Raw genomic sequence first — 12,500 nt, 5'->3', positions numbered from 1 at the left:
GTTTTTCAAAGTTAGATTGGACTTTTTGTTTTTGCTTAGAGCTATTCGTATGTGTTTTATTTTGTGTATTATTTTAGTACTATGTTTTTGTTTCAATTTTTTTCTTCACTATTAAGTGAACTTTATAAACTTGACAAACCATACAGAATATAAACTTATACAGGATAGTTATCGCTGTTTGAATTCGTTTTTTTATTTTTCATAACATGTTATTATATAATAAAGTAAAATTTTTTTTAACATATACTAAATTATATTTTTTGATTTTTTGATTTAAAAAAAAAAAAAATTTAAACTCAATTTAAGTTTAAAGTTTTTGAAGTTTTTTTCATCTATGTTTAAGTTTTATCATATGAGGAGATTTTAAAGAATAACTAAATAAAATCATCAACATGTTTAACAATTTTTTACCAAAAAATTTATATTATGTGCAGGCTTTATTTTACCTATGTAAACTATTTGAAATAAATAAAAATTTTTTAAAAACTTTTTAACATGTTTTATCAATATCAATTGACATCATCAGGTATTAAAAATTAGTTACAATTTCTGTATATAGACTAGGGTTGTTCGACTTAAACTAAAACTTACAAAAATTTTGCATTTTTATCTTCCGTATTTCAAGTTGCTATTGCGGAAGTTGTACTTGCGCAAACTCACCTTCTGTAATGCATTATACGAAAAAAATAAATAATAATAATTCTGTAATAACCATTTACGAAAAGAAACTTGCGAAACAAATTATTTAGAAAGAATACTTGCGAAACAGTTCCTTACGGAAGGAGCGTTTCGAAATATGCGCTTACGGAATAGACTCGAAAGCATTCATTAAACTGTTCTACAAAAAACCCTTATTACTTATTATTTAAATAAAATAATGGTGTTAAATGATACTTTATACATATATATCTGGTATATATATATATATATATATATATATATATATATATATATATATATATATATATATATATATATATATATATATATATATATATATATATATATATATATAATATAAATATATATATATATATATATATAGATATATATACAGATATATATATAGATATATATATATACATACATACATACATACATATATATATATATATATATATATATATATATATATATATATATATATATATATATATATATATATATACATATATATACATATATATACATATATACAGTGACCTAGAAAGGTTAAGAAAATTAGGATGCAGGAAGGGGGGGGGGAGGGGGCTGATTCAGAAATTAAGGGAGCTTAACGCAGCTAAAGTTTAAAGAAAAAAACTGAAACTTTGAGTTAGTTTTGAGGGAAAGGGCAACGCTCTCTACGCAACATGTCTCTATGCCAGTGTTTATAAATATTTATATTTATCAAGTACCGACTTTGGTTAACTTCTGGCTCGGTTGTTTATTGCCTTTGGCTTAGCAGAAATGGAAGTTTACTATTTATATTTTTATTTATAAAAACTTAGTAAAATTTTTGGTTCCATTACAAATTTTAATTGAACTTTAAGTGTTGTTTGGCTGTTGTCAGTTCTTACTTAATCTTGCAATTAATTTATCACTACCTCTCAGACTAGCTACAGCTCTGAATCTTTCAACGCTTGTATCGTCCTGGTGAGCTTCTATGTTAACATTTTTTCCACGGACGAATACTCATGGAAAGGTTGTATTGTATGTGTCCATTTTTTTGCTACAAAATCTTGCAACTAATTTTTTACTTCTCTCCGAAACAGCTAGTTTTAAAACTTTCAGCAGTTGTATAGCCCCAATAACGTTGAGATGTTGAAAATTAAAGCATTTTCCAGGGTTAATGGTGCAAAGGGCAACAAATGCCCTTAAAGGCCGAGAAGGCCACTACAGATGAGGAGGCTGCTAAATAGTGGTTATAACCCTCTCTCAACTCTAAAACTCTCTCTCTCTATATATATATATCTATATATATATATATATATATATATATATATATATATATATATATATATATATATATATCTGTATATATATATATATATATATATATATATATATATATATATATATATATATATATATATATATATATATATATAGATATTTATATATATATATATAGATATATATATATATATATATATATATATATATATATATATATATATATATATATATATATATATATATATATATATATATATAAATGTATATATATATATGTATATATTTGAAAGATGACATCTTGTATGAGAATATATTATATATTATTTTAAAACATCAAGAAATACAGTTTCTCTCAATACAAATAATATTATTTTATAAGAAATTTTCGCTGGGTTATAGATACCAGTATCATCAGCTTGTAAAATGTTAACATTTTACAAGCTGATGATGCTGGTATCTATAACCCTTATAAAATAATATTATTTGTATTGAGAGAAACTGTATTTCTTGATGTTTTAAAATAATATATGTATATATCTATATATATATATGTATATATATATATATATATATATTGTATATATCTATATATATGTATATATCTATATATATATATATATAGATCTATAGTTTGTTGGCTTTACGAAGAGCGGAAGGAAAAAAGTGATTCTTACGCCAACATATACGTCACTTTTAATTACTTTTAACTTTCGTCCAACATTTCCGTGTTGGACGAAAGTAAAAACCATTAATTTAATTACAAATTAATCGTTTTTTAAAAAAACCACAAAAACGCAAATTTAATTGACCAGAATGTTTTTAAAAACATTCTGAATGTTTTTAAAACATTTTGAATGTTTTTAACAATATAAACAATGTTTTTATTTTAATTTTTTTTAATAAAATGTTTTTATTTTTTTTAATAAAATGTTTTTATTTTTATTTTTTTTACTGTAAATCATGCGCGGAGTGTTGCTACATCGACTATCTTAAAGCCTGACTCACAAGGGAGTGCTGCTACATCGACTGACAAATAGCCTGACTCGCAAGGGAGTGCTGCTACATCGACTGACAAATAGCCTGACTCGCAAGGGAGTGCTGCTACATCGACTGACAAATAGCCTGACCCGCAAGGGAGTGCTGCTACATCGACTGAGGGTTTGGTTGGGGCAGGCAGTCTATCATTAAAAAAAAAAAAAAATTCCGGTCTTGCATTTTAATTTTTACTTTTTGTCAACAAAATATGGAAAAAACTTTCGGACAACATCTAAGGGTTCTATATATATATATATATATATATATATATATATATATAGATATATATATATAGATATATATATAGATATATATATATATATATATATTTATATATATATATATAGATATATATATATATATATATATATATAAATATATATATATCTATAGATGTATATATATATTTATATATATACATCTATAGATATATATACCCGTAGATGTTGTCCGAAATATATATATACGGGTTACTATATATATATATATATATATATATATACAACCCGTAGATGTTGACCGAAAGTTTTTTCCATATTTTGTTGACAAAAAGTAAAAATTAAAACGCAAAACCGGAATTATTTTTTTTTATTAATTGATAGACTGCCTGCCCCAACCAAACCCTCAGATGATGTAGCAACACTCCCTTGCGGGTCAGACTCTTTGTCAGTCAATGTAGCAGCACTCCCTTGCAAGTCAGGCTATAAGATAGTCGATGTAGCAACACTCCGCGCATGATTTACAGTAAAAAAAAATAAAAATAAAAACATTTTATTAAAAAAATTAAAAATAAAAACATTTTATTAAAAAAAATAAAAATATAAACATTGTTTAAATTTTTAAAAACATTCAGAATGTTTTTAAAACATTCTGGTCAGTTAAATTTGCGTTTTTGTGGTTTTTTTAAAAAACAATTTATTTGTAATTAAATTAATGGTTTTTACTTTCGTCCAACACGCAAATGTTGGACGAAAGTTAAAAGTAATTAAAAGTGACGTATGTGTTGGCGTAAGAATCACTTTTTTCCTTCTGCTCTTCCCAAAGACAACAAACTATAGATCTATATATATATATATATATATATATATATATATATATATATATATATATATATATATATATATATATATATATATGTATGTGTATATATATATGTATGTGTATATATATATTTTATATATAACATTTTTTTTACCAAAAAATTTGTATTATGCACAGGCTATAGACGGCCATTTCTGCTGAAGCCTGTATATGTATGCCTATGTATATGTATGTATATATATATATTTTTTTTAATATATAAGTATATATATGTATATATATATATATATATATATATATATATATATATATATATATATATATATATATATATATGTATATATATATTTATATATATATATATATATATATATATATATATATATATATATATATATATATATATATATATATATATATGTATATATATATATTTATATATATATATATATATATATATATGTATATATATATATATGTATATATATATATATGTATATATATATATATATATATATATATATCGCTGTGACCTGTTGCTTATTTAAAAAATAAATAGGCAATATTGATTAAATAGCGTACTGTAAATTTAATATACATGTTTATATATACATATATACAAGTTAATTTTCAGAAGCATCTTTACGCTTTTAAATAGATGCATTCACGTTAAGTATTTACATTAAAGATATAGTTTTGTTTGTAAATATATCCCTGCTTTACTTTCCTGCAGTAACTTTAAAGTTGTTTCAAAAATATTATTTGTGTTTAAATTTTTTTATTTCAAATGGTTTAAACCATAATTTAAACCATTTAGTTTGAACCTATCAACCCTGTGGCATACAATATCTTTACATAGTTGTATAAACTCTAGTATTTATGGTGTTGTATTTGCTGAAAAAGAAGACCTTGATCAGATGGATTTGTGGTTAGGACAACATTTGTCAGAGAAGATTTAAGTGGTTTGGGTATTAGCATATAGAGAGGTAGCAGCTTCAGGAGAAAATAGTAGAGGTAGAAGTAAGAAATCTTGGAGAAAGTACCTTATATATAATATGAACAGCTTTAGTTAAGAAAAGAAAATGCCCAAGATTTTTTATATTAGAGAAACAAAATAAAAGGCTGAAGTTTAATAATAATAATGATGATCATTATCAATCTCTCCTGGATCCATGCAGATATGGAAGCTTTTTTTCCTTCTTGTCGGTTTTAAGTCAAGTTCTCCTCCATGTTTTTTGCATTTTGCAGTTGCTATATTTAACTGTAATCATTTTTTTCATCTTTTATACAAAATAAATATTTTAGATATTTGTTCTCTTGAGAACAAATGTCTTTTTATTATTTCAAAAAATCAATGTAAAAAGGTCCTGCCTGATGCTAAGCTTTGTTATTCTCAGTTGACTAAATCAAGTCTCAGATTTTAGTATTTTCAGATATTAGGTTCTGAGACTTTTAGAAAATCTTCAACAGATTCTTAACTAAAGTATGTCAAACTATTATGTTCCATCTTTAATTCATGTGTCTGTTTTTATTACTTCTCCCCAGAATAAGGCAGTGTTATTTGCATAGAACCTTTTCTCTAATTTGACTCTTGAATCTAATGGCCATACTATACCAGACATTCCAGTTAAACAGATTAATCTAATTATTAAGTGCTAAATAAGTGTCTCCAATATTTCAAAATTCTAGAAAACAATCTGACCTCTCAAACTATTTTACGATTATAAATAATACAATTCTAAATATCCTACGATTATAAATATCCTGTCTTCTATCTAGTATTAGTTTCTTTATATAAAAGTTTTAAGATTATTAAATCTTTTTTTTCTAACTGCAGTATTTAACTCATTCTTGAAGGCCTACACTCTTCTTTGTTTCCAGTAACTTTAGGAGTACTGCAAGGTTCTATCTTTGCTCCTTTATTGTTTCTTACCTACAATAACAATCTTCCTGACAATTTTACATCTAAAATGGCTTTATTTCCTGAATACTCAACTTTAAACTACAAAAAGCCTCTACACACAGTTCTTTAAACTTTTGTCTCTACAAAAAGCCTTCACTTTTTGATCACTAAAAACAATTTAATTGTTTAATCTTTAATCTGTTCTCGCTTCTGTAACAACTTGGGACATACAGTGGCTTGTAAATTTTAACTCCAACAAAACTCAGTTATTTACAACTATCTCAATTTTTGTTGACATTCCTATATTGACAAATATACAACCCTCTCACTCTCAGACAATGTCCAATAGAAGATTGCAAATGTAGTTGGACCTGCTTTATCTGCCTAGCTTGAACCACTCTTCATTGTTGTAAGGTTGCATCTCTTTTTTTTTCTACAAAAAAAACAACAAAATAAATTAAATCATGGTTGCTACTCAAATGAGCAATCATTTCTAGTTCGATCATCTAAAACACATTCTTGCTTGACTTGTCATCAGCAAAGCCATATTCTTTTACTTTATCTGGTATTCCATATTATAAAAAATTTTATTTATCTAGTTATTTCCTCACACATCTACAAAACCTCAAAACTTTCACCCATCTTCATGTTTTCCTAATCATATAACCTACAACTTTTAAAGTCTTCAGTTTCCTTTTCTTTAACCCTATTTTTTGTTTTCTAGTAACTCAAAACTGACATTTAAAAAAATCAGAATAAAATCAATAAGTTAAAAAAATCAGAAAGAAGAAATAAATCCTTTTGAAAATTTCTAAAATATCTAATGTGGCTGCTTGCAGCCTTGTTGGAAGTCAATTAGTTTTATATATATATATATATATATATATATATATATATATATATTTATATTTATATATATATATATATATATTTATTATATATATATATATATATATATATATATATATATATATATATATATATATATATATATATATATATATATATATAGCCTTGTTGGAAGTCAATTAGTTTTATATATATATATATATATATATATATATATATATATATATATATATATATATTTATATTTATATATATATATATATATATATATATTTATATATATATATATATATATATATATATATATATATATATATATATATATATATATATATACAGGGCTTGAAATAACGAACTTTTTTCTACCGGACAATATATACGGTAAAGACTCAAGTTTGCCGGGCATTCTTCCGATAAAAATTAAAAAAGTGCGATTGAACGCCATTCCTGAACATGTATAGAATATTTTGTTTTTACAACTTGACCACGCATTTGTTTTGACAACTCTAGGCGTTTCAAAATGCGCTGAAAATAAAAAAAAAAATTTGTAAGATAAATTATCTACCAAAAAGAAAATCTTAAAGAAAAAGAAAAATCTAAGTTTAAAAAACTAAAATTTGAAAAAGAATATATATTTTTTAAATCTACTAGTTCGATCCCCACCACGTCCCTGGTAGTACCGCGCTCAACTTGTTTCTTCCCCAGCAGCCTTGTTCGTCAAGGTTCGTGTTTCGGAGTTATAGAGTTGGGAGAGGGTTACAAACCACTATTAAGTAGCCTCCTCATCTGTAGTGGCCTTCTCGGCCTTGAGGATGTGAATAACAAAAAAAAAAAAAAATCTACTATATTGCACGAAATGCTTTGTAAATAATTAAATACATAAATTATGTAATTATTAAATACATAATTAAATATGTAATAAAAATGTATAATATAAATAAAAAATATTTAAATATATAAATTACTATGTAAATATATTAAATACATAAGTTATTAAGTTTACTTATTACTTTATTAAATAAAGTAACAAATTAAATGTAATGTTTACAATAAACACATTATATTTAAATATCAAACTGGTTTCTATAAGCATTAAAAAAAACTATTAGTTTAAAATTTTTAGAAAATAAATTCAAAAGGGGTTTTAAAAGCTAAAGTATTTGTTTGAAATTTATATCGTACAAAAAAAAAATACTAAACTATAAATTTAAATTAATAACTAATTGCAACGTTTTAATATGAATGATAAAAACCGGGCTACTTAATTAAAAAAAAAGTAATACTTTGGCGTCTTTTTAAAAATGAATTAACTCAAAAAAATGATATGTTTTATTAACGTAGTTGTGTGTTCAACTTCAGATAAAAAATAATGTATATATATATAGGGCTCGAAATAATGTCCAGCACTTATTTCGAGCCCTATATATATATATATATATATATTTATCTTTATATATATATATATATATATATATATATATATATATATATATATCTGTATATATCTATAAAAGACATATTACGATTTACGATATTATGTTATACGATTATATATAAATATGTAAGTTGATTTCAATAAAAAAGACAGCGTATAACCATTTTAAAATATATTTTAATATAATAATATATTAATGATACTATGCTGACCTATTGTGGTGAGCGTCATCAGGTAATAAAAAAAGTTACAAAATAACATAAAACAAACCGTTTAAAAAGAAGACATTAAAAACTGTTGAATATAAAAACCAATTAAATAAAACAATAATGACATCAGTTAAATTTTTGTCAAAATGGGTCCCCAAGTTTTTGTTTTAACATTATCCCCGTCATCTTTATTTAGAACAGCTCGCCCAATACCTATTTCACATCGAATCTTGCTTTGTTAATCTCCAGGGATTCTCTAATTTTTCTCATGCTGTATTCTGGAACGACTGCCAAGGTCTTAGGATTCAGCCAATCAAAGTTACCACAGCATGTTCTAGAATGTTCCGTGGCTACTGAACTCAATCATTTTTGATTTTTACAGGCTTTTTAATGTTCTGTACTTCTTGAAATGATTTTTTTTTTGGTCTCACCAATATATATGTCCGCATGAGCATTTAAGTTGGTAAACTCCCATATTTGAGTTCGAAGGTAGTTTTGTTTTGTTGTAGCAAAATATGTTATTTAAATTGGGAGCTGAAGTAAATATAACTCTGATATTTTGTTTTATAAATTCTCTTTGGAGTTTAGGGCTAATAATAGCTGTCAAAGGTATTTAACAAACTGTTTATCTAGTTGATTAGATTTAGTATTTTTTGAAATGCGATTAGGGATTGCAATCCCGGGATCCCGTATCCAGGGATCCCGGACCTTTTTGGGTCCCAAAAATCCTGGGATTCTAAACACAAAATCCCGGGATTTTTGGGATTATAGCAGGATTGAACTAATTAAATTATTCTGTAATACAAAATGTTCAAAGTTGGTAACTATACTGAATTATAACGAGTTATATAATGCTGTTTTGCAGGTTTATCCTGTTTATGCTTTATCCTTACGATAAATGGAACAAATTTTTGAATAGACCATGGAGTTCGGGAGTTTATCATTGAAAAAAGTTTCACAAACACAAATTAAGGCAGGTTTGTTTGACTCAACGTATAAAAAAACAATCGTTAAGTTTGTTGGCAAGACTTCTCGCGTTAAAAAGATAAATTGTAAAATTGTTGAGCGAATTTGTGGTTAAGTGATTGCTTGAGTTTATTAAGTTGCTTGAACGTTTTGAAAAGATAATCTTTTTATTGCTTTTGTTGTTTACCGCAATAATGTTTACCGCAATATATGTTAATAATAATGTTTACTAATGCTTGAGGCATCATTTTTTTGCAATGACTTTGGAATAACTGAAGAAATTAATTTTAATATAATGCTGCTTTGCAGAAAGAATAAAGATGATGAAAAAGAAGTCGCTTGACCCAATAAAACAAAGAAGAAAGCTGCTTCGTGCACAACGAAAAGGTTTTGCAGATATAGTAAATGAAAGTGAAGGTGCATCTTATGAAGCAGGAGTGTTTTAGATATTGGTTTTTTGTTGTTTTATATGACCAAACCTTAAATGCTCTACTATTCCTCCGGGCATATTTTCAGACAAAAAAAGAAAGTTTGTAAATAAAATATGCATTTAATATGAATTGTTTTTTTGTTTTACATTTATTATTTAGCTACCATTTATTTATAAATATAAAATAAAGATTTTCTTTAATTTTTGTCTCTCAATATTAACAAACAACTTATTATGTTATTTTTTACAAAGTAGCTTGTTGCTACAGCAGCTACATCAGTAGCCAAATTTAAGAAAATTTATGTTTACAAATTTATTTTGAAATTTTGATTGTTTAGTTACTTTAGTCAAATACACTTTAAATGTTCAAATGTTATTTACATATCAAATTATTTGATGAAGGTTATTCTGTAAAGTCTGTAATCTTAAAACATAATATGGAAGGTACTGTATATATATTTCTGCATTATTTTAAGATCTTTATATACACCTGCTGCCTGTTACACAATTAAAACAATTTAAGGCGCCATAGAAAATTAATTTCAGTCATTAAGGCATAATGAAATTAAATAAAAAATTGATAACATCAAAAAGTATATTCATATATGCAGTATTAAGTTCTGTTTTTTAGCAAATATCTCACATTATATAAAATCCCGGGATCCCGGGATTTTATTTACTTCAATCCCGAAATCCCGGGATCGTAATTCATGCCCGGGATTGCAATCCCTAAATGCGATCTAAATAGTTTTTAGTGTTTTCAAAAAATGTATTTATGAGGAAATCAGTTTCTTGCGAGAGATATTTTTGAGAGCAGATTTGAAGCATAACCACTGGCATCTTTAAATCATTTAAAGACGCAAGTGGTTATGCTTGATGTTGGATTTTGGTATTGAACATTTGTTATTGCATCCTTATGGTGTACTTGAAACTCATAAAATTCATTCATTGTATTTGTAATACAAATATCTAAAAAATTAGGTTGTTTCCTTTCGTTTTCAAGTTCAACAGTATATTTTATGGAGGGGCTTTGTTTATTTAAAGTTTTAAGAAACAATTCTTGCTTTTTTTTGGAATTGAAGCAAGCATGGCTATCATCCACATATCTTTTGTTATACGCTGCCTTTTTTATTGAAATCAACTAATGTATATATATATATATATTATATATATATATATATATATATATATATATATATATATATATATATATATATATATATATATATATATATATAATTTAAAAACCCCGCGTTTTTAAAAGTCCCATTTTTAAGCAAGACCAGGGCCCCAGTCATTTACTATTATCAACCAAAACCTATTTATTAGTTTCCAAAAGGTAGTTTGTTTTATTGTACTTAACATGCTAATATGAAAATGAACAATGTAAATGATAAATTCAATAAGTATTGTGATAAAATCTGTTAAGGATGCAAACATGTTTTGACTTAATTGAGCTAATATTTTTGTTTCAATGTTATATTTGTGTAAAAATAATATTAAACAAAGTTATATATTTCTATTGTTTTAAAAATATTTTTCATCCAACATCCAATTATTATTTTTTAATTAACTAATTAACTCCTATATAAACTAAACATAAATTTTGATTTTGCCTGTGGTTATTATTATTTTTTTTTTTTTGCAATCACATACTTTATTTAGGTTTTACCTGTGGTTGTTTATTTTTCTGCAATCACATATGTTCTTTATTATTTGGAATGGATCCAGATTGTCATTAAAAAAATTGCCTGGGTGCTCCAAATTTCTATGGGAACTTCTCCAGCTGAGTCTGTTAATGCAGCTGGGAATATATTTCTTGGCCAGGTATTTTTTATATTTTAATATTCATTTATAAAACATACATGAATACATACATATACATACATAATTGTATAACATGCAGGGATTGTACATACCATTATTTTTTGAATTTTATTTTTGACTAAAATTTGAAAAATGTATTTTTAACTTTAATGAGGACTTCATTTTGATTCCATAGGTTCTACATTTTTAAAATTTTGATGTAAAGTAGATTTCTTGGTTTATAATCAAGAACTTTTATTTTTTGTTTGTTTCATGTTTATATACAAAAGACTTAAAATACAGCATAATATCAGATGATCATATCAATATCATTATATATTATAATGCAGTATAATATCAGATAAATATTAGATACTAAAGTCAGTTTTAACAATGACCAACATGTTTAATTTTAGTGTAATTTAATAACACACTGAAAATTACTCTAAAATATGTTAAATGTGATTTTAAACAAGGTTTAAATATAATATTAGTTAGAAATAACTTTTTGGAGGAAAACATGATTACTATGAATCTATTGCAGGTTCCAAACCAAATAAATTTAATTTTGCTTTAAGTTAAGTCAATATCACAATGCATTTGAATCTTTCTGCAACAAATGAGCTTGCTGTATTAAGCGAGGATAAACAAAGCGTAAAAACTATATATATGGTTAAAGTACATATGAATGGAAATGGTGGCTTTCTAAAGGCCTTTCCAAATATATTAAATAGACTAAAAGAACAAACCAAAAATTTTAATTCAAAAGATGCATGTTCTCAAACCTTTTCTCAGGTGTGAAGAACGTCTTTAACAATTATTAAGTATAAATATGTTCTCAAACCTTTTCTCAGATGTGAACAAAGTTCTTAGCAATTATTAAGTATA

At 25.0% G+C, this 12,500-nt stretch overlaps 1 protein-coding gene across 2 annotated transcripts in view; it reads left to right on the top strand.

Moving 5' to 3' along the window:
* LOC136078086 (solute carrier family 28 member 3-like) overlaps positions 1-12,500 on the top strand; it is a 93,470-nt gene that overhangs the window by 55,843 nt on the left and 25,127 nt on the right. For both annotated transcript variants that reach the window (XM_065792922.1, XM_065792923.1), the window contains exon 5: positions 11,472-11,633. In XM_065792922.1, the coding sequence (XP_065648994.1) occupies positions 11,472-11,633 (162 nt within the window). The remainder of the gene's footprint in view (positions 1-11,471; positions 11,634-12,500) is intronic.

This window comes from Hydra vulgaris, chromosome 03 (genome assembly GCF_038396675.1).
Source record: "Hydra vulgaris chromosome 03, alternate assembly HydraT2T_AEP".
Lineage (NCBI taxonomy): Eukaryota > Metazoa > Cnidaria > Hydrozoa > Anthoathecata > Hydridae > Hydra > Hydra vulgaris.
Note: the sequence above shows the minus strand (reverse complement) of the source record. Positions and strands in the feature narration are given on the sequence as shown.